The sequence below is a fragment of the Clinocottus analis genome, unplaced genomic scaffold (genome assembly GCF_023055335.1).
Source record: "Clinocottus analis isolate CAN_PGR_092001 unplaced genomic scaffold, fCliAna1.0.p SCAF_1, whole genome shotgun sequence".
NCBI classification, from domain to species: Eukaryota; Metazoa; Chordata; class Actinopteri; order Perciformes; family Cottidae; genus Clinocottus; species Clinocottus analis.
The window spans coordinates 13,439,232-13,463,816 of NW_027175820.1; the positions used below are offsets into that span (position 1 = coordinate 13,439,232).

Consider the following 24,585-nt stretch of genomic DNA (forward strand, 5'->3'; position numbering starts at 1 on the left):
CAAGGCGATTTAAAGTGCTTCACATAAAACCATTAAAAGCAGATTTAAAAACGGTTAAAAAAACATTAAAACAGTCAAGAAAAAGGAAAAAGAAAAGGAATTAAAGTTGCAGTGCGGTTTAAAAAATAAAATGCAGCAGTGATATGCAGCAATTGAGTCTGGTTATCAGTCTATATATATATATATATATATATATATATATATATATATATATATATATATATATATATATATATATATATATACACACAAATTGAAGATGACACACAGCAATAATTAAAAGGTTTTAGCTCCACCTCAAAAAAAGTACTTTCAGGATCATTATTTCTTTGAAATGATTCAACTGTAAGCTACAACTTAACCCCCAAATCATAGCACAATAGGTGAACATTCTCTCTGAAAAGGTTCACTTTGATAAATTTGCACATATTCGCACACTTCTGTGACGTTTGAATTTTATCATGTATCACACATTCCACTTGTATATTACTTATGGTGTTCAATACAAACAGCAGTTTGGGTCTTTTTTTTTTATTAAACAAGCTATTTACAGTTTTATATTGCTTATTCCATCCACCCTAGGGGGGTTTTAGTGTTTATTATTTTAATTATTACTTTTAAATAAAGAATGAATCATGTGAAAGAGGGTCACTGTAGGTATGAACACATCTCTAAATACAAATGAGTTGTATGTTCTGCAAATAGTAAATGTGCATGCAGCTTCATCAACATCAGACACTTGACAACTCTGATGTTGCACAAAAATATTGATTTCTCAAGTCAAGAACAACAGTTAGTTGTTATGACAGCAAATTCTACATACTTCAGTGCAAATTTGTGGAAAATTGTTTTTTAATCAGACTGATTTTTGTGTGTTTTTTTTGTTCTGGTATTTGTTCAGATACAGCTAAAAAGGGATTCATTTTTTTTTGGTTTCGTCACAGCTGAGCAGTCTGAATGAACAAGACTGTCCAGGAAGCAGACAGAACAGACTGTGGAGGATGATGAATGGGGCTGTTGGAGAATGCTACTCAGTTCAGCTCCACTCTCTATAGTGTTGGTCTCACTGCACAAGGCAAGAAAAGAGGCACTAATGCAGAGTTAACTGAGTTTAACACTCTCCCTATCTCTGAGCACGATTGAATCCACCTTCTAATTGCTTCTTCAGAGACTGGCCAATATAAATTGGATTATCCTCTGAGGAACCTGCTCTGTTCCTCGTCAAACCAGCTTTTTCTGTTCAATACATCACAAGTTTGGAAACGGTATACAGTCAGTGTGTGTGTTCTCTATCCGAGAGATGCTCCAGGGAGAGACGGCTTTATCCAAAACAGAGATCAGACTGGACAGTGTAGACACTGGTATCTCACATTCAAGTTGTCAGCATTAAAGCCAGCTCCTAACAACAGAGACACTGTCTAATTCCATATTTTACAACACTTCACTAGCCCACAATTTTCAGTCAAAGCAGAACAACAATTTGACTTTAGCGTGTTTCTCAATTGAAAGTCAATAAAATAAAAAAAAAAAATCATTTGTTCCTCCGTTAATATCTATCTATGCACAAACGGAAGTCTTTTAAATGTACTAGCTGAAGTTCAGCAGTAAAGCAGAGTGAATGAGGGGCCAGTTAAAGCCTTGTGAAATGTGTAGCTGGCTGCAGGCCTCTTTTTATCAGCCAAGCCAAATTACACTGCCGCCACAGTTACCGAAAGCTCGAAAAGAGGAAAATCTCACCACCTGGGCACTGTCACACTGATGGAGCCCTTCCTGATTTATTCACTACTGATACACATACAGGTGGCTGCACACACAAACAGGCATGTATGCACATTTATCCACACTCACACAAAAACACACTGGCTTAAACCTTGACTATAGCTCTCTGTCCAATTGAGTTTGCAAGTCCAGTAGCACAACATAATGAGGTTTTCACAGAGACACTCCAGCTAGAGACAGCGGTGGGGAGGACGATGTGAGGGGGGGGTCGGTGTGACACAGAGAGAAGGGGAAGGAAAGAGAAAGGCACTTGATGATAATGTATGAGGTTTCGTCAGTGCTCTATGGTGGGGAAAGAGTGCGGTGGTGCATTTAAAAAGAAGATTATCATGTGAAGATACAGCAATACCTCGGTGAACACAGATTTTCATTGGGTGTTGGTGCTGTGCTCTGTCTGTCTGGGTGTGAATACCCAACTACTAACCAAGTTGAGCTGAAACAAGAACCAACCACTAATGATTTCCTCAGTGTTGTACACAGCTATACTGTTTATTAGAATGCATGTTTGTATATCATTGTTGATGGGCTGCGCCATCGTAAATATACAGGGCCCTTTGATAGGTGATGCACTTATCTTGCTCTGACCTCGAACATACCTTTAAACTGCATTTAAATTCTACTTTCCATAACAAAGAGCAGATTTTGGTTAGATTGATCTGGCTGTATATCTATGTCGTATCTGTTAAGCTTTGCAGCAGATGGCCCCATTGGCTCGAAAGACGATGTTGTGTACATGTCATTGGCTTCTCAGTTGTCTAACGAACATCAGTCTTGGTTAACGTTATTTTTATAACAATTATAACTCATACTCAGCCTGAATTCTTTTATTTTGCATCTGCAGCACCTGGCAGTATGGCTAACAACATCAAGAAGACAGAGCAAGATACAAGTCATGTTGGCCCATGATACACAGCATCCCCTCCTTCATTGGAGGTCCTAGAGTGCTGCAGAATTAGTCCTAAAACCTGGATATGAATTAACATATTTTCACTTCTGGCTTTCTTGTCTTAGTCATTGTGTTTTTTCTAAATGTTTTTTGGTTAGCTACCTGAGCTTTTGTTCAATGATATGAAATACATTTGCTTGCTAAGTAGTGGCTAAATGAGTGTATACTCACTCGACTAGCAAAGCTGCCTCATCATGTTGGAGCCAGACCCGGGAGACAAGCTCGTCAGCGAGCGTCTGGAGGCCGGGCTTTCGCTCATTTGGCCCGGTCGGGCTCAGCCCGAAGGAATATCATGGTGCCTCTGCCACCCTGTGGACTCACCACCCGCAGGGAGGAGCATCCGGGTCGGGTGCTATGCAGACCGGGCGGCAGGCCAGGCAGAAGGCTTGGGCGAGCCGATGGCCGGCAGCATGGACTAGCTCTAGGGACGTGAAACATCACCTCGCTGGTGGGGAAAGAGCTGGAGCTGGTTCATGAGGTGGAGCGGTACCAGCCAGATATAGTTGGCACAGCAAAGGCTCTGGAACCAAGCTCCGAGAGAAGGGTTGGACTTTGTCCTTTTCTGGAGTTGCCCAGAGTAAGAGGCACCGGGATTTCCGCAGGTCTCAACCCACCATGCTACCAGTTTCCATTGAGTAGGTCAATGTCGAGATGGTAGGCACATACAAATACCTTGGGGTAATTCTGGATAATAAACTGGACTGGTCTGCCAACATGGACTCAATCTACAACAAAGAGCAGAGCCGGCTGTACTTTGTGAGGAGGCTGCGGTCATTCAACGTCTGCAGCAAACTCCTTGAGATGTTTAACCAGTCTGTTGTCGCCAGCGTCCTCTTTTATGTGGTGGTGTGCTGGGGAGGAAGCACGAAGAAGAAGGATGCACGGCGACTGGATAGGATAGTGAAGAAAGCTGGCTCTGTGGTTAGTGCTAAACTGGAGTGCATCACTTTAGTCGCCGACAAAAGGACCCTCACCAAACTGCTCACCATCATGGACAATAAAAACCATCCATTCTACGGTACAATCACTCAACAGATGAGTGTGATCAGCTGCAGACTGCGCTCACTGTCATGCAAAACCAATAGGCTGGGAAAATCATTCATCCCTAGAGCCATACAACTGTTCAATCTGTCAAAGTCTATCAAAGGTTCTGTGTTAGACTTCTCTGCATAGTCTCCTCCCCCTCAAATATGCACAGCCCCCAACTCACTCACTGTTTACACTAGGTTCACTATCTACTGGCTATGTTAGCCCTCTGCGCAACACGCCCCCCTCCGTCCACACCAGCCTGGACTTCTTCTCACCCAACTTGTTTTTTTAACTTTTCTTTGGACAATCTTTTTTAATTGTAGTGTGTCTTATGTTGTGTGATGTCTTGAGCTACTTGGACCCTGAATTTCCCTTCGGGGATCAATAAAGTAATTATCTATCTATCTATCCATCATGAGCCCTCGGCTGAGCGCCGCTATTTTGGAGTTGTTGGACTTCTGTGCTAGCCACGGTTTGGTCAAAACAAACACCATGTTCGAGCATAAGGTGACTCATAAGTGTACCTGGTACCAGAGCACCTTAGGCCGGAGATCAATGATCGACTTTGTAATCGTATCATCTGATCTGCAGCCGTCTGTGTTGGAAACTCAGGTGAAGAGAGGAGCAGAGCTGTCAACTGATCACCACCTGGTGTTGGGTTGGATCAGATGGCGGGGGAACCGGCCAGAGAGACCTGGCAAGCCAAAACACGTTGTGAGTTTGGACTGGGAACGCCTGGCGGAGGATCCTGTCCAGGAGGTCTTCAACTTCCACCTTTGGAGGAACTTCTCACACATCTCGAGGGAGGTTGAGGACATGGAATCCGAGTGGACCTTGTTCAAAGTCTCCATTGTAGACTGGCCGCTAAGAGCTGTGGACGGAAGGTCGTCCCACCGGGGGTAAGGGAAGCTGTCAAGCTGCAGAAGGAGGCCTTTTGAAGCAGCTAACAGGTACCGACAGGCCAGGAGGGCTGCAGCTGTGGTGGGCTAAAACTTGGGCATGACTTATTAATTGTATTAATTACTATTAATAAATCAGTCAGTGGGTAGAATGAATCTATGAACTTTATCATACATCATCATACATCATCAACTGTGACCCAACTGGCCGTTTCAGCAGGCATTGTCTATTGCTAAATCAGGTAACACAATGGTGATCGAGCTCGTGGCGCACAGATAAACCTTGTATTTGCAGCATTATGAATAGTGTTGCCGTGACGTCATTTCCATGGTAAATCACAAGCGGCACTCTCTGGGACAACCTGGTCGCAAATACGCAAAATGTTCACGATCTCCTACCTCGCATTGCGTGGGGGCCTTTTTGTCAGCAATATTCACTTATGTTAGTGATATCTTTTTGTCGGCTGATGGACCTATTTGATTATAAAAATGAAAAGAGATTGCTCCGCCACCTCATTCAGTCACAGCTCTTTTATCCTCATGTTCTTGTACAAGGCATTACATATAATATGAATCTCACCAAATATGTCTGAGCTGGGAACAAGGACAAGACATCTTGGTTAGAACCTGTTCGTTTAAAGGGAATACCCAAGCAATCATTATCTTTTATTAATGCAAACATGCCATGTTTTCAAGATGCCTGTATGGCTTTATGTTAATCTGGGTTCAAATATTTTGATGCAAGATGTCGTTGACTAACATATAAAAGCGTTCAAAAAACATTAACTAAATCGAATAGTTCCTTCTTCATATTTTATAATGTTATCCAAGGGTTAACTGTTTATTAATAATGCTATCGTGCCAAGTGTGAAAAGAGGTAATAATCATTTGACCAAGAATAAAGTTTGTTTTATAGCCAGTCTTACTTTATGTTGTTTTTTAAAGAGGCTAATTAAACCCTAACGAAAGCCTCTTCTTGGGAGGCAGAAAAATTAAATACCCTCATGTGTATTCTCTCTCCAACTACCGCACAACAATGAAGCAACGATTACACAGCATATACAGCCTTCAATGTGTTAAAAGGGACTCACTTGGGTGTGTTTTCAGATGCTGCATTAATTAATGTATTCATCTCTGGTCATATGTAATGCTAATGCTGCTGATTTACAAAGCTCACCTATTTAATATATAGGTTTAGTGTGGTGATTAAGTCACTGCTTGTCTGAGCATGTTCTACATAACATTGCACATATAATGTATTGAGACAGCATTGGTTGCTCTCGTTAATCCCTTTATGTTAGCTATAGCTTCACACTGGATATAGCCAATAATAATCAAGGAATGCCCCTCTTAAAAACTCATTCATTAATACCTAAATGATCTTAAAATATGGTCTCTTTTTTCCTCCAAGTCCCCTTGGGAGTATGTGCATGTACCATTTTATGAATGAATAGTCAGTTCGTCAGTACATTGTCAGTGTGAGATGCACGTCTGTGTCTTTGGGTATATGCTCTTTGACATGTGTATTAAGACACAGGAACACACATACACACACACACACACATGCATGCACATGCATGCACACACACGCACACACACATGCGTGCACACACACACACACACACACACACACACACACGCACACGCACACACACACACATACACACACGCGCACACACACAAACACACTCACACACACACACGCACACACACACACACACACACACACACCATCAGCTTCCTCTTCGCCTGGCTGCAATTTGTAAGCCCTGAGCTCCGGCCAAGCTCCTGTTGCTGAGGGGAAACCAGCTGCACACATCCAATCCTCCTGCCAGTTCTCCTGCTAATGGAACAGCCCAGTGCCACCTATGCACCCCTGCCATTGAAAAACATTTGGTACGTCCTCTTGGTGCTTCTCTAGCTGGTTTGTCACTGACTCAGTAGTATCACAGCAGTTAGCCAAATGACAGCCCGAGCGCATACACACACAGACACACACATACACACACGCACACACACACATATACACACACACACACAAAGCAAGAGTGAGGACCAAACAGAGTTGCAAGAGAGAAGCAAAGACATCCTTGGCTAGCTCTTCTGTCTCTCAGTTTCCTGGTTGTTTTGCATTCCTGATATGACCCTGTTCAGCTCAAGATGTGAGTATATGAGTGTTTATTCCTATGTGTTTGTGTTCATGAATGTATTAGTGAATGTGTGCATGCAGCGCTGTGTGTCTTAAAGACAATATTTTCTACGGTGCCTCTCATTGTTTGCCATACCCTCCCATTTTCTGCTTTTCCCCTACAAGCCTCTCTGTTCATAAAATCAGCTTGTTTGCCAGTCTAAATTTCCAGGTTAATTTTTTACATTTTGCCCCATAGCTGTCCGTAACACACATTGACCCAATCAGATGGTGGTTTTGAGAAGGATCTGTGGAATGTTTTAGGTTATGATGTAAACATTGTGATGCATTGAGAGGTGTATCTGACAACTTTATTAAAACTGTGTAGGTATATACATTCAAACCAAACCTTTCTCCCACATTGGCAAGGTCAGCACTCGCTATCTGGGCATGAAAGCTTATTATCTCTGGTAATAATCTAAAACGTTACTATTTTTTCCTAGCTGTTGAATAGGAATAATAAATGTCTTTTCTAAACTCATCTGAGCTGCAAAATATGCTCCACAATATAACTTCCACACTAGTTCAGAATCAGCAGTTTGCTGACAAAGTAAAGACCATAAAAATTGTACAATAAAAGGTGAAAAACTCTAGTCGAAGTGAAAACTCATTTTAAGGGCGGATCATACCAGATGCGACAACCTTTTGAGCCCCCACCCGCCCCAAAACCTGCTGCACCCATTATCAGACAAGGGAATAATTAAAAAAAAAGGTCAAGTGACATTTCCTACAGGATCTCTGGCGACGTTGATTAACTTCATTTAAATTACTAAAATACACTAAAGACTAGTGGGAAGAGATCTATTCGAAGAGAAAAATAAAAAAAAATACTGTTAAGTTTATGTAATTACATAAAACCCGTAAACTCAAAAAACGTTGCCGTCACTTTTTCGCGCAAAAGTTACTTTACACCTTTCTTTTAATAACTACACTTTGGAAAGTCGGATTTCAATAATAAACACATCTATGTTATTGTGCGAGCATGTACGAATCTAACGAGGTATGATCGAAGCTTTAATGTATATTAGTACCTAAAAAGTCCAAGTGAAGCCGGTCTGTTTCGTTTTCTAACTCCTTCGACTTTTTCAGACTGCAAACTGGGGTAGGCGATTTCCTTCTTTTTTTTCTTCTTTTTTTCAAACGTGTCACACGTCTTAAAGGCGGAATTTATGCAGATTATGAATACAAACGTCAACCAATCACGGCATGTTTAGGCATAAAGCTTTTAACTTTTCCATTTTTGAACCGAACAACAGTTTTTTGACTAAAATCCTTGGTAACAGGCCGACACTTTGTTTTATTGTACATTTTCTTTCAGTTGTCCTTTCGGCTGAGCGTCTTCTGAGCAGTAGAGTAGTGTTTCGATCTAGAATTGTAAAGCTCTTTGCTAATATTAGTGCCTCGTCGTCTTTTCAGGGTCTGAAACTTAGATCATGTATAGTCAATGTTTATTTTTTTTTGCTGCTGTTGATAAAGACAAGTAAGTCTATAAAATGTCTATAAAATATTTTAAATATCAGCAAAATGTATAGCAGGTTGCAAATAGAAAGTTTGACAACTAAGCATATAGATTTGAACAAGGTCTCACATCTTTACCCATTATTAAAAGTTCTAATACAAAGACATGTAGATAAAATGTATTGCAACATCATTTGTCACCGAGGAATTAAATAGTTTCTTAAATCTGTCAAAGCCAGTTAAAGTGAAATCAATTCTGCTGTCAGAATCTTTGTCTTTTTAGGTGGTATATGTTTGAGTAAAGACAGATGTGTTAACTGCGTACGAATCATAATACCACTAAAAATATCAGTCATCGGCTTGAGCATTTTTGTTCTGCTCTAAAATCAGTTGCATGATTTAGAGATTAATTTAAAACTATAAAAACAATTTAAGGGTGCACCCAGAAATGAAAAATTCAAGAATCAAGATGAAAGAAAACGATGATAGAAGACAGAATAGTTTGCAATGCTTTTATCTGATTGTGTTATTATCCCATCCTCCACACATCAGTGATTTCAAACTGCACGGATTAATAGAACGTACGGTAGTAAATTACATCTTCCTATTTGCATTATGTTAACAATTTTCTCGGTGTGTGTGTGTTTGTGTGAGTGTCAGGTTCAAGGCAATTTATGGTCATGTATTTATTACTGGCAAAAATATGATTCTGGGTGAACTGTTTCAGCAGAGTCCTTGACTGTCTTGATGTTTTGTTCTTGAGTGTTAAGGTTGCATACAATAATCACATAAAGCCTAATAGGTAGTGATTAAAAAGATAATTAATGTTTGGCCCTAATTGGGGAGTTGTCTGTTCAGTGACGGCAGAAAGGTGAAAGCACAAACTCAGACAGAGCAGCTTTCCTGGAGCTCGTAGAGATTTCAAGGACCCTTCAGCAGGGTGGATGCTGACTGACTAACCGGTGTCTTCAAAGGCCTGCTTTAGAGATGCAGAAGCACTTAGAATAAGAAAAGCTTTTCCATGTTGTTATGGTGTTATTTTATTTCCAGGTAGTATGATTATATTGTCTCTCTCACTTTGGCTCGGTATGAAGTCTAGCACTCAGCCTTACATCTATATTTTACAAACATGCTGTATATACTGTTTGATTTCTGCATGATCTACTTCTACTGGAGTCTCTTGAGCTTGTTCATGACCTGTAGTGTTCAAATTGGCTCCCCATACAATGTTATTATGACACGCTGCCCATGATAATCCTACTAATACCGTACTGGCAATTTTGTGAAATGCAATATTATGTACGATCATTTTCTTTGATTCACCCCCAAAAAACATAAACTACTGGAATAACAAAATAATCTTTTGAAAATCAGGAATCAGTTCTCGAGTTGTGTCATTTTAACCCATGTGATGTTACATGATACAACAAAAACAAAACAAAAAATGTCAGTAAAAAGACATAATTACTATTATGCATTACTAGTGTCACTGAAGAAGCTAATTGTAGCACATGGGACTTTGTTTATCAAATAGCAAGCTGATTACTTCCCAAAGTTGTGTTCCCATAGAGTAAGACAACTGTGCTCAGCAGCCTCCTCCCATCTTCCTGTGTCATGCACCACTTGTTCGAGCATTATAATTACAACACATTGTCATATATTTGACCTATCTTTTGAAATGCCAGAATTACTCACCCAAATGTTGTCAAACTTTTGATGTATTTAAAACATGTCTTTATATATGATTTGAGCCTAAATTCCATATTCAACAACACAGTCACAGCAGTAGTGTGCGTACATGCTCGGCTCAGGCAAGTACTAGTCAAGGTGTCAGCAGTGGGGGCCAATTCCTCACCAGCAGAGTTGGCTGAAGAGAAGCAGATCACTGTTTGACTAAAATTGTCAGGAAATTATCTCTGCTGTGGAAGGTAAAGGCACATACACATGTCTAAATTTTGTTTCACACATTCAAACCCATACTTTATTAATTGTAGCTTCCAGCCATTTGACAGTCACACTGTGTGAGTGTATGTGCAGCTGGCCCAGTCACACTCCATTCACCACCCAGCTGTCCATGTCAGACCGGCCTCTTCTCTCCTCCTCTTTTTGCTCCTTCACTTTTTTTCCCTCTTTTATTCTCACCTTTGGAAAATCACTGGTGAGCCCCGACCGACACGAGCAGTGAGCTGCTGACATATCCTGTAATCAAGATGGCCTGTGGTTAATCGCCCCATTGGTACATGTCTACAGACCTGTTTGCAGAAGAGATGCATGAAAACAGAGCGATGGGGTTTGGCTTTTGAGACGGAAGTCTAATGCTGCACCAGATTTCTGATGTACGCTTGCAGACAGGAGACAAACATAGAGGTGAACAGCTGGCTCAGAGTGGAAGAAGCAATCAACGGAGAGTGATGGTCTATAGATGTATGTGAAAAACAGCCACTGTCCGTTTTAGCCAGCGCTTTAGTCATTATCATTTCAAATGATGACAGCAAGTGCAACGGTTTAGGTTAATTTTGCTCAAATAATGAGTCAACTAGGGTTTAGGATAAACATGACAAGACAACGAGGGTTTGCAGGTTAGATAATCATCTCAATATTCTTCCTCTTCTGTGTTGTGTTATTTTGATGCTCTTTACTGTATTAATACAGGGTTAATTGGTTGCTCTTCCATGCAGACATGAGCATGAGTGGAGAGTTGAAGTCTAGCCGCTCCAGGGCAGCGAGTAAGAGGGCCAGCAACACCATTTATGGGTAAGTAACCCCCCCCACCCCGCCACACACACACACACACACACACACACACACACACACACACACACACACACACACACACACACACACTGAGATAATTGTGCATTCTATTATTTGCTGCAACCTTTTATCAGTAATTCAATGGCTGCACCTCAATGTTGCAATCAATGCCAAATTATTCGTTGTTAGCTTCATACCAACTGTGTATGCAAGCTGCTATTGATTTTAGCCAGAGGTGCTGTCTCCATCCCTTTAATCTTTCTGTTGCTGTAGTGCACACATATGACTGGAGCTGATTACTGTTTATTGCTGGTGGTTCAATACAGCACTGTGGTGTTACACTAAAATTAACTGTGTGCTTAGATAGCTGGCAAATAAAAGGCAGGGCAGTGGGAGAGCAGCAGTGTGTGAACTTAAGGTTATAATAGTTTTTAATTTTTAATTGATTCACTTTTATTTCATAGTTTAATAGTTTTAAATGGCTTGGCTTTTATTAATCTTACCTTATCTTATCTTCTTGAACCCTGGCTACAACTCAGTAGGCCTTTATTTCTTCTATGTCCACTCTATGTGGATTGGTGTCATCCTTCATATACCAATGTCCATTGGTGTATGAAGGATGACACTGTTTTCTAGGCCTGATGTTTTCTTGGGCCTTTGTCCTGAGAAAACATCACATAATCAGAACAATAGAAAGGAGACACTGTTATTGAAAATCTATATTTGGTTCCACTTACACAGATGTAAAAAAAAAGAAAAATACATTGCTTTTGAAGGCTTACAAGGCTTTTATTTGCTGAAAATGTTTTTGAGAGGCGAGATACTCCCATTAAAGTAACTCAGGTAAACTTAATGAATAATATCAGAATATTTTGCAGGACATCCACCCAAAGACACCAGAATGCAAAATAGATTTAAATTCAAGAAAAAAATTAGGACATTTATATTGACAGATGTAATACTATTGATGCCAACTGGTTTGTCCCCAGCCAAATCAGCAAATCTCATTTTTAGTCTGCATAACTGGGACATATGTTGCCAGCTCCACTATAAATACTGATATTTTTTCATTCCTGGCACCTTAATTTCTCGTCCCTGTGCTGGTTCCATCATAGCATACATGTAGAGTTATACATATTGCATTATGGGACATTATGTCCCCGGCATGTCCTTCAAAACTGTTAATCTCTGCCTGCGCTCCCTCGTCCACTCCCTTAAACCTTAAGCCCTCAAATGTTATTTGCTCATTCCACCATGTAGTTATTCAACAGCGCGCGGCCATGCATTAATGAGGTTAGTCATACAGCACGCACGCATACACACACACACACACACACACACACACACACACACACACACACACACACATAAAATGACTAACCACAAATAGAACTCACCTGAGCTAGCAGCTCTGATATAGCCTAAGATGGCCGAGACTTAATGTTGTCTGTGAAATTATTAGCCAATTCAGGTTTATGGATACATAATCGACTAAACCAGATAACTTGTCTAGTCTGCACATACATTAAAGAACAAGACTAAAAGTCCTTAGCCATGTCTCTTCGTGGATGTACTTTATGGGATTAAATATAATCTCATATTTTCAAAGTGCACACAGACTCACAAGGGAAAAACAATACCAGCGTTCCTGCCTGGTAGTGGTAATACAAACAATTTCAAAACATTATTCAAGCCTTCAAAACTCATGGTCAATCTTGCAAAACCTTTTATATTAGATTACTTTTTAAATTTTTTTAAATATGACATAGTATTCAACCCATAGTACTTAAGCATTGTCGTTGTTATTGTTGATTTAAATGTTCACATCAGCATGTTAACAAAGTCACAATTACAATGCTTACGATGACCATGATCACCATCTTAGGCTAACATGTTACCATGCAAATGTTTGCTAATTAGCGCAATACACCAAGTAGAGCTTAATCTGATGGGAATGTCATTAATAGTAATACAAATTTGACCTAATGATGGTGCCAGATGAAAAGTCAACAGGTCACCGATGCTATTGCTTGTCATTCTGAGGGCTACATGAAATACAAAGTTTCATGTCAATCCATCAATAGAAACACAAAATACAACTTTATGAAGGGCATCATGAATGTCTCTGCACTATTCCGTTGCAATCCATTAAAAATGTGTTGAGATATTTTAGTCTGGGCCAAAGTGGGCCGACACACAGACATTGCCATCCCTAGAGCTATGACGCGAGCATGGCTAAAACCATTCATGTGAACCAATGTGAAACTGCAAACATGATAAGTGATTCAAATTTTTTTTCTTCTTTCATGTTCATTGGAGGGCAAGATCTAAATGTCTTTACATTTCTTTCCCAGCGCAATACTATATAGATTTTGAGTTTTAGGGATGAGCGAAATTATAAATGAAGCCAATCTACATGATCATTTCCCAGAGACTGAAACTACATTTTGTTTAACGTCACAAATGTAAATCATGGCGACACAGCCACCACAAGTCTCCAACAATCCCCGCTCTGTGTGTCTGGCAGCACTGTGCCCTGTCTCCTCCCTCCTCCCACTGTTCTCACACTGCTGGCCAACAAACACTACTGCCTGTGGCCTAGATTACTTTGCGAAGAAACTTTCCAGCTCATGTCTAAGACACTAAAGGAACGCAATCTTCTATGAAACACCATGCAGGTTGCCAGCATTTTACTCTTGCTATAACGTTGGATTATTTTGCTCAAAGTTAACAGAATCAATAAAAGCTTCTTTTTTTTTAAATCTTACATTTATTGCCTCATGATAACAGGCAAAAATAGTCCTTTCTTTTCCTCTGCTCCCACTGCCACTCTCACATGCGTCGCCCCCAGGCCATCTGCTCCAGAGCGACCCTGACAACATAGAGTTTTGTCTTCATTTATCGTCTTTGCTTTCTGACTGTCACAGTTACCCTCTAGCTTGGCGAGTCCCAGCTGTGAAAGAAGGGATGGGGTGGAGAGAGTGGCAAGCGTTTCACAATCCAGATGCTGCTGCTGCGGCAGCCGTGGCCTCTGTGCGCTCTAGTGCACTACTACAAAAGCTCACTGTACTGTGTACCCTGTATAAGGAGGCTCAGGTGCCACAGGAAGGGCCCCAGAGATATGCATGTGTGCGTATACTGACTTAGATAGCTGTATGGGTTAACCAGGACAAAAGACTGCTGTAGTTAAGCAGTTCATGTTTTCATGATGTTTGTACGTTCTTTTCTTTCTCTTAAAGGCGATTTCTCAGGTCCTCCTGGAGGGAATTTCTTAAAATTTGGCACAAAACGTCTACCTGGACTCAAGGATGAACTTATTCACTTTAGTTTGATCATTTGTTTGTGGCTGTGAATTTCCAGCCAGTGTTCAGATCTCAGTGGAGAGGGAACTGAGCGTCTGCTCTCTGGTATTTCCGTTTGCTTTCCCAAGGTGCTTTGCTCTTTTAGTAGTTTCTTAATTAATTATCAGAAGGGCTGATCATAGAGGAGTTTAAGTTAGGATGGAAACAACGGAGCGGCCATTTAGGCTCAAAGAGAATAACAGGAACAGGAGAGGGTTTGAAGTCTGCAGTTGCCAAGAGCAGTGGGGGATGATGTCCTAATGTCTGTGCTGTTCGATACACAGCGCGCCACAGGCTTATTTGATGGCAGATTTTACAAAGATGGGCAAGAGAGTGACAGGAAATTAGTCACATAAGAAATAAAATACAAATACAACTCTGGTTAATTACATCTTGGGTCTTTATTGTGATGTCTTAGCCATCATTTTTATTGTATTGGTTATGGTATCATTGTACTTGCCATGTTTATTGCTATAATAATCAAAAAGAGTTATTATAGGGCAAAACAAAACAGTCAGGCGTTCATAGACCATCCTTGGCCCATGCTTCAAAATTGGGCCTTTAGTTTTTTCCAGTATGGCAGTATTGTAGTATTGAGAATAGTTTGATAAAGCTGCATATTGCATAGGCAACACTTATTTTGTCAGATTTTATATGTGTATCTCGCCTAAGGCTCAGCTGGCTGACATCTGTTAAACCACCGAAAGCAGTAAAAACGCAAAGGGCAAATAGAGGCAATCTGCAGTTAAGAAAACAGTGTTAACCCGTTTTTATGCACCAACATTTTTCTACTGGACTGTGACATCACTCTGACTGTCACAACATAACAGCTGGCTGCCAGCTGCAATGACACCCACCCGCAGCTAAATGTGTATGCACAACATCCTGATAATCTCTCTAAAACATGACAGTAATAGATTTTATTTTGTTTGAAGAGGGAGGGCATAATGTGCAGGAGCCACAGACTGGGAGTTAATAGATACAACATCGAATGGATGTTGGGTTATGATGATAACGTATACAGATTGGTCCTTCTCTGCCGGCCTAAACAGAATCACAAAGTTATAACAATTTCATAATTTAACTGTTTTTTTTAACAAATACACTATATGTCTTAGAATTATTTTTCCCTATAGGCTTGTTTTGTCATTGCATAGATCCTGTCTTCCTCTGCTTTCAGCCTTGAGCCTTCAGCACTGCTTTTCAGGGCAACAGACTTTCATCCAATCAGATTGATTCTCTCTGGTGTCTCTAATAGAGCAAAACAGTTTTGAGCATGCATTTACAGATTAAAGTACACTGAGAGTGAATGTTGTCGTTGAGTCTCATGGACTTTAACAAATCAGATCTTTAGTTTGGCAAGCTGGGCGGATTCTTTGACGTGAAGGGCCTGCGAGATGGCGTGTATGCGTATGATTGGTCAGTGGCCCAGCGTGACCAATAACATGCTCTGTGATTGGTCAGTGGGGCACGAAGAGCTACTAGAAACTTCTAGCTTCAACCTAGAACCAAAAACATACCTTCCTGTTGGATTATGTCATAGGATTATGGAAATGTGGTGAGTATAATACTGGCTGTGAAACCTTTTTTTTGTTTTACATCTGCAGTCGTCTTTGATTATACACAGTGCTGTTGCTGTTGCTGCTGGTCAGCCTGGACTGGGGCTGTACATCCCCCCTCCATGATGCAGCAGCTGCTGCTGCTGTGTGTGTGTGTGTGCGTGTGCAGGGTTTTAGTTTTGTTGGATTGTTTTGTTATTACTAAATGTGACTGGTTGTTTGGTGGTTATTTCGACAATATCCATTGTTGGTGACCCGAATTGAGCTGGTCAAGTCAGTCAGCCAGGATGCACAACATCGGGGCGAGCACTATTGGCTGTTAAACAGCCTATGGAGTGATTAGGTTTTTCAACTGTAGAGGCGCACGGCCTGCCACTGCTCCTGAACCATAGCAGAGTCTAGTGTGACTGTAAGACTCTCTGAAGGGTGAGATAACCATCCTGCAGGCTACAGCATTAATTTCCTTACAAGACGTACAAGCAGATGACCTGTATTTGCTGACTTCACAAGGAGTTATTGCAGCATCTATTTGATATGTTGTATTTGATCGTTCTAGTGATCAACGAAAGAAGGGAAACAAGCCAAAATACAGATAGAAGAAAAATTACCTTCTGCAGCATGACTTTAGTTTCGGTTGTTCATTTGTTTTATTTTAAAAAGCACTTAAGTTCACATTGATCAATTTCTCACCATTTAGTTTCTCCTTACAAATTGCAAGACAGTTCTGCTTGTGTGGAGAGAGTTTGAGACCTGTGTGAGTGTTTTTGCTGTGAAAAGCAACGACTGGAGTTCTGCCATGTCAGACACTATGTGACCAAACAGGTCAGTGACTGATTGTAGAGTAAGCTTGGTGCAAAGGGCCTGGCTCACTCCAAGTCAAATATAGCAAGCATGTGTGTGGTGTATCACATATTTCCAATTGTATATTTCATTGCATCTCATCCACAACAGTGTCACTGCAATTTACATTGTTTGGTCCAGCTTTTCCATTTGTTCTTTATCGGCTTGCTCTCAGCGTGGATGGACGCTCAGACAATTTGCTGTCTGCAGTCCATTCCTGGGAGAGATGACAGGGGGGTGTACTGTAGGTAAAGGTCAGTGCAGTCAGAGGTGGATACTCCTGAGGAAAAGGTCACTCTGTGCAGAGAAGTGGGGAGAGTGCATCTGCTGGTTTCAGGCCCACTGCCACATCTTTTGAGACAGCGGAGAACAACTGATGATAGAAAGGAAGGACTGACCAGCTGTCTCTCTGCACGTGTGTGTGTGTGCGTGTGCGTGTGCGTGTACGTGTGTGTGTGGGGGAGGGAGGGCGCGCGGGGGGGGGGAGTAAAGGGGGGCGGGTGTAGCTGGGTTACCAACCCAGATGAGTTATCTCTCCTGTCTTGCAGGCTTATCAGTCTACAGGAGTTGGTCCCCGTGCTAATGAAGTCATCTCTATCCTTGCTGCTCACTGGGAAGAGAAAAGGGAAGCAGGTGGGAGAGGTAGAGAAGGAGACATGAAAAAGGATTGATGCAAAAGACATACAGGGTGTAATACAGAGCGACAACAGTACAGTGTGAAACAGCTGAAAGAGAGAGGAGGAGATAGGAGAGAAAAATTCAGAGAGAGAAAGAAACAGAACAGTCAGGGAGAGTGAGGGGTGAAGAAAGCAAAGAAGGGAAAGCAAGTGAGCACTGCACTGCGTGTCATTGCCCCCCTGGCGTGAACAATCCATCTCAAATTGATCTTCCAGCTCGGCCCAGCAGGGCATTCTGAATCAATCTCAAATTGATCTCAGTGCCAGAGGTCGGGAAAACTAGCAGTGGAGCTTATCAGAAATATAGTGGTGCTGGGAGGATCTGACAGGGAAACTTATCACACTGCACAACAGGAAATGGGCTCCGAGCCCCTGGGGCAGCAGAAGGACGAGCCTGCTCCCTGTACACACAAACACACACACACTAACCAACACAAAACACATGCGTACACACGCTCACACTTACCAACACACACAGATTCAATGTCTCTGCGTGTACCCAACACAGCCATTCACTGACACTTGCTTCCTAATGTTTGGCACAGTACGGAGAGAGTATACTGTGCATAGACACAAACAATCACACTCACACGAGCTCTCTCTCTCTCTCAGTCATACACACACATACACACATGCACACAAACATACACGCACACACACACACACACACACACACACACACACACACACACACACACACTCACACACACACACACACACACACACACACACACACACACTGCTCAGGCATCAGTTCATACCTAAAGGCCAAAAAATATCCTAAAAATACAAAGTTTGTCAGAGCACAATATGTCAATATATTTTAAGTTAGACAGGTGAGAATTGAGGCCTGGAGCCCGTAATGGCTTATAATACATTTAATGTGTCCTTGGCAAGGCTGTGTGAAAGGCCAGATGCATTTGGACAGTCAGTAAGCTCAAGGGAGCAACCTGTCTCACCAGTCCCTGTGAAAAATAAAGCTATGAAAACAATTGACTTTCACCACGTAGTATCTCTGAAAGTACTTGGATAATCCAGTCCGGGAGCACATGGCACAGCATGCTAAGCACACTGAACGTTTACCCGGCCATCAACTGGCTGCTAATATCTGGAATCTTTTAGAGGCGTCAGTGTCTTGTTATTACTGTGTAAATTGTCAACATTTCAACGGGATTGTGGGGTGCTTTTTCTTGCTGCTTGGATTACCAGATTGAAGCAGGAACTTTACAGATCATGGACAGAACACACACAACATTTACTTAAAGTTCATTAATACTATCACTAATCACTAATACTATTGTGCATATCTAGATGAAATGAGGAAGAAAGGCAAAACGTGCACTGTTTAAATAATATGTTAACATAAAATTGCCCAAGAAAAATGTCTTGCAGGTAAAACATAACCGACCATTTGTATACCAGGGTTCAAAGTACATTTGTGCTCTACCATTTATACATCATTTCTTTTAAGGAACTTAAAATAAATATGATGTGTTGTAGTGACATCAAATATGCAGACATGTAATGTCAAAACATCTGGCTGTTGCTAAATGAAAATAATTGTTCTACTTTCTTAAACCGACCTATAAATGTAATTTATTTAACTTAGAAAGCTGTAGAAGAACAGCTTGCAAAAACACTTATCTCAGTTAATGTTGACATTCTGGTCTTGTTTATTCATTTTTATTTTGTACTATTATTATTATGTACAATATATTTAACTGTTTATTCCTTTATTTGTTGAGGTAGTTATTTTTGAGGGGACAGTAAATTACTTCCTTCAATCCAAAGGTCTCCATTTTGCACGACTCTGAGTGTACTGTTTTGCAGTATTTTTGGCAAAAAATGGCATGAAATGTAATGTTTGGCAACCAAAAAAACTCATCTCATAGGACAGGGAAACTAGCAACTCTGCAAAATCACCTGCTACGATACAAAGACAGATTTTAAGACGCATCATTTAGAAGACAGCCTGATGTTGGCATGTTTTCTTCCGCACACATTTATGTTAATGAATGCAACAAAAAACAATCCAGACCTATTTTGACCTTCGGCCTCCCTGTGACACACACATACACACACACACACACACACACACACACACACACATAAACACACACACACACACACACACACACACACACACACACACGCACACACACACCTCAACGTCAACTCCCTGCAGCTTTACTGTACACTCTTTCATTCTATCCTGTGACTGACAAATGCCCTTCAAATACCACGCTCACATCCTGATGTTTTATCAGCTCGTGAACCTCTCTCTGTTGACTAAATTCAAGCAGCTCAGCACTGTCATGTCTTACTGGGTCCCTTGAATCAAACAAAGTCATCGTTAAGCCATACGTTATGAGTAACACCTGGAATTTTCCTGCTGTACCAGGCCAAAAATATTTGCTTTCCAAAAAAATATTGATAAATAGGTGATTTTAGGTAAGAAAATGCATTGTTTTTAGACTATACTTTGTGAAGACAAAGATATAGGACTGCAATGCTTAATCACATTATTGCATGAATTGCATAAAAATCTAATAATGCCATTAATCAGTCCTTGATCAATTAGTTCTTTGGCATTATTTCTGTACACACACACACACACACACACACACACACACATACTCAGGGCTTTAGTATTTTGTTTTATTTCCTTTCCTTTTGGTAGCAAGCAAAGAAGTCAATTTGTGCTCTGTGTAACCGTGCTGCTTTGCCCTTCATGCAGGACAGCTGAAGTGACTTTTAGCTTTTAATTCTTGGATAATTTCCGGACAACAGCATAGTTCAGGACACAAAAACGATGCAGGGGCATGACAGAGCTGAAAAGACAGAAAGGATTAACCACTATTATAGGCAGCTTGAGTAACCTTTTAACTTTGCGCTCTAAGTCGGCTGTGACGGGGTTGTCGCCCCTGTTAGAGGAAGTGTCTATATCTGTTCTCCTCAAACTCTTTACAGTTAATGAGTGGACGGGAGGGGTCTCTCTGTGAGTGGCTCTGAATCTTACTTGTCTCCTTACTACTGTGTAATGCTGCTAATAACCACTAAATAACTTGAACTCGGAAATTTCCAATTACTGCTCCCAGCGAGACCCTGAGCTTTTGATGAATGGCGAGCAACAGCAGTTGGTCCTCCTGGAGAGAATCCACACAAATTCATATACCAAGAAGTACACGCACCGCATCACCAACAGGCAGATGACAAATACTGTTCACTCTATCATGAGCTACGACAGCGAGCTTTAATTCAGAGGAACATTTTCAAAGTTCGTAAAAACATTTTTAAAAAGTAACATTGTTTGCATGTTGAGTTGTGTGCAGATGGTCTCAAGTCATGCAGAATAATTGGTCGTATCCCTCTCCAAACACTCTGCCTGCAGGAGGATAAGGCCACATTGATGACTCTAATGGGGAGTGCATATTTCTGTAGCACATCGAGCTAAACCCACACTTATCTTCATATGCACATATTTATAGTGCGCACCCACATACTGTACACACTCGTACAAGAATCACTGCAGGACACAGACAGACGCAGATTATACTACATGTCTTGTAGTGATTTAAAGTTGCAGTTTTTGGCTCTTTAATATTATTTTTAGACTTGCTTTGTGTTCCTGTATCTGAGGCCAATTGTAGCACCTGATCAGACTGGATTATATAAAGTATTTTCTTTGTGACTACAACACATGGACAGTATTATTCATTTATTCATATCCTGTCCTGCTAACTGGAGTGCTAAACAAGTAATTAATATAAAAGTGCATTGGGCTTTAACAATAAACACCTATAAGACCGCCTGATTTGAAAAGCAGATTATGTCTAATAGTTTTGAAAATGTGACCACTGGTTGGACAAACGGTTGGTAGTGCCTGAAAGAAATTGTAAGGTTTAATGGTTACCGACTGTAAAGACACTGTCTTCGACCATAATGGGAAAACATTTAAAAACGCTTTCTCGTATAAATCGGTTTGGTCAAATAGTCAGTTTTCCATCACAGTTTGCTTGTAATGAAGCTAAAAACACAGACTGATTCATGAGACTCCCTCATTATTTCCAACTCTGACATTCTTTGGCTAATCAAAAAGTAACCATACCATGCTACACCCCACTTTGTCTCTGCCATGGCTGATCCTACAAGCTGGCTGCATCAGTCAGGAATGTCCACACCCCGACAGCTGTAGGGGAATCTGACTCATGCCTCTCTCTGTCTCCATCCTCTTGTCTCTTCAACAAATGCGCCGCTACCCTTTATCACCCTCCCTGTCCTCTCCACTTTATCCACTCTTGTTTGAGAGCTTTAGCAAGTTGGCTCTGCCTTGTCCTGCCATTTGAGTGTTAGTTTACCACTGATGAGTTCACCTCTGAGGGGACAAAAGGGATGCATTGTGATGGACAAATGGGCCAAAGAACGAAAAAATCATTCTCCTTTGGGACACTCTTTATTGAGTCTCCTATTCTCTGATGCATGTCTTTTGTCTGATAGGTACTGCCTGATACGCTCCAGCTGTAGACCCAGTCCCTGTTCAATGCCTTATTGATGTTGCAGCACCCCCAGCTCCTCTCTGTCAATGCACTCCTCTTCTGCTCCTCTTTCGGATGTGGCGGCAATACAACCTAAAGGGCGGTCAGCCATTCAGAGCTACATAAACTAAAGTGAGGAAGGACGAGTGCAATCTGAAGAATAAACCTCACAAGTACCTCAACTCCTCCAACTGAATATGTTTGTTTATAATTTAACCTTGATGCAGGATATAAATTTATGAGCTCCTGGAGTTGTCATTACTCTCGTACTTCTCATGCTCCGGCCTGTAGCTGTACATCACCATTTCACAGTACATACAGTATATCGAAACGATGCAGACCAGTCGGCCAACTAGTAATGAATGTCAAGGAGCACATTACATGGCAATGTCTTATTGATCGGCTACTGTCCCGCACACGTCATTGATTAAAGCAGCAGAGTGTGTGATCACTACATGTTCAAGTAGGATCTCAGGAAATAATAAAGATGCTCTTTGTCAAATGTTAATTCTCCCTCAGGAGTTGTAAAGTGTGTGTGTGTGTGTGTGTGTGTGTGTGTGTGTGTGTGTGTGTGTGTGTGTGTGTGTGTGTGTGTGTGTGTGTGTGTGTGTGTGCGTGTGTGTGTGTGTGTGTGTGTGTGTGTGTGCGCACACAAAAGCAATATGGATTGAATCGTCTATAAGGGTTGATGTGAGTTTTATAGTGTGATATGGATTGTAAAAGAATTAGATGAGAATACCAAATAATGTCCGATGGAAAAAATCAAACTTCATTAAAACATTTAGGTAAATCCAATATTTCCACTAAGCTTTCTCATTGATTTGCAATATTGCCTTCAATCAAACAGAGGTCGGCTGCATGGTACGCCAGTTTGTATGTTCTCCCCGTGGCAGCGTGGGTTCCCTCCGAGTTCTCCAGCTTCCTCCCACAATCCGAAGACATGCAGTTTAGGGTAATAGCTCATAGGTGTGACTGTGAGTGTGAATGGTTGTCTGTCTCTATATGTGCCCTGCAACAGACTGCCGACCTGTCCAGGGTGAACCCTGGCTTCGTCCAATGTCAGCTGGCATCGGCTCCAGCCTAAAAAGGTTAAGCGATTTAGATAATGGACCAGAGATATTTAAGGGATACTGTAGCGCCACAATGTAAAAACCGTATAGAACGTCTCTCACATATGTGTTTGAAAGTAACATGTATATGTCTTTGTGTGCAAAACCCCAACCAGAGAATTTTGCTGTAAGTATATGCGGCATACAAGATACATATACTTGATATGAAACAATTAATGAAATATTATTCGGTTATGTTCTTGTAATTATCTGTGACTGCTTTATGCATGTTTGTAAAAGCAGGCAAATCTGAAGCATCACTCGTGCATTTTACAAAAAGCAAGAAATTGTGTATGTGAGTAAAATGGAGAAAATAACAGCAACAGTGATTAAATGAGAGGGAAAGACGGAATAGATTAGTTGTCTGTCCTACCAGTGTCAGAGAGAAAGTGTGGGGGGTGTAGGGGGAGAGAGAGAGAGAGAGAGAGAGAGAGATGAAAACACTCCCATCATCTTCCCCTCCTCCCAATCGCAGCTTCTCTGCTCTCATCTTGATCATACTCAGCCTCAACATCTCATGGTATTCCTTTCTTCTTTCTTTTCTCTCTCTGTCCCCTTCTTCTCTCCCTGTTGCTCCCCTCATTGTTAATCCCAAATGTCATTTTCTCATTTATTGACAGGGCAAGAAGAAAAATCTCACTGCCTGCTGTTGTCAGTCAGTCTGTGTAGATGTGGGTTGTAATGTGATGCCAGGTCATTGTTGACAATGAAATGGTGCCGGTCTTGTGAAGATATTTACCACCAAAGCCATAGAAAATTATTATTTCTGATTCATTGCATTTTTCAGATTAAACAACAAAATAAGACACATACGTATCTGGTATAAGTATCTGAGGCCACTATTAACAACATTATGTTTTCTTCTCAGTGTATTCCAAAACTGTTTCACATTAACAACAAAAAAGGTTATTCGCAATGTGACGGTTAAAGATCACTTAAGTGTTAAAGATTTGCAGTCATGGTTCAATTACTCCCACATCGACTAACGTTTCTGGTCCAGACAAACAAGAGTCATTATTTCTTCGGCGACTTTAATATTATTGTAATTTTGGGGCATTTGTTGAAATCACCAATGTTTTTCTTGTCTCTTGTGATTGGCTAACGGATGTGTTTTGAATTTGTAACATATACAGAAACATATTGTGGTTTATGTGTGGGAAAGAGTAACTTGTATTCTCTTCAGTCGAGTAGCGTGTCTTAAGGTTTCATCAGCTGGATTTTTATCATGTTTTATAGCACTTTACTTTGACGTACCTTGATATAACAACCTTTTTTTGACCTCACAAGATATGGAGCTCTGGGAGTCACAGCTAGTACTTTAAAAAGAACTTAAACTTGGAGGAACAAGGAAATGCTCATCGCTAGCAAGGGTCCTTGTCTCTCGTCTTTCTACCCCATTAGAAGCTCTCTCCTTTTCCACCTGCTCTTTACTGATTGAAAAATAATGCGTACAAAAGATGTATGTGCTATG

The 24,585-nt window shown here is 41.0% G+C and overlaps 1 protein-coding gene across 2 annotated transcripts in view; it reads left to right on the forward strand.

The window, feature by feature from the left end:
* Positions 1 to 6,592: 6,592 nt before the first annotated feature.
* Positions 6,593 to 24,585, forward strand: part of LOC137784217 (heterogeneous nuclear ribonucleoprotein C-like) — a 32,233-nt gene continuing 14,240 nt past the window's right edge. For both annotated transcript variants that reach the window (XM_068574735.1, XM_068574726.1), the window contains exons 1-2: positions 6,593 to 6,815; positions 10,978 to 11,053. In XM_068574735.1, the coding sequence (XP_068430836.1) occupies positions 6,794 to 6,815; positions 10,978 to 11,053 (98 nt within the window). In that variant the 5' untranslated portion in view covers positions 6,593 to 6,793. The remainder of the gene's footprint in view (positions 6,816 to 10,977; positions 11,054 to 24,585) is intronic.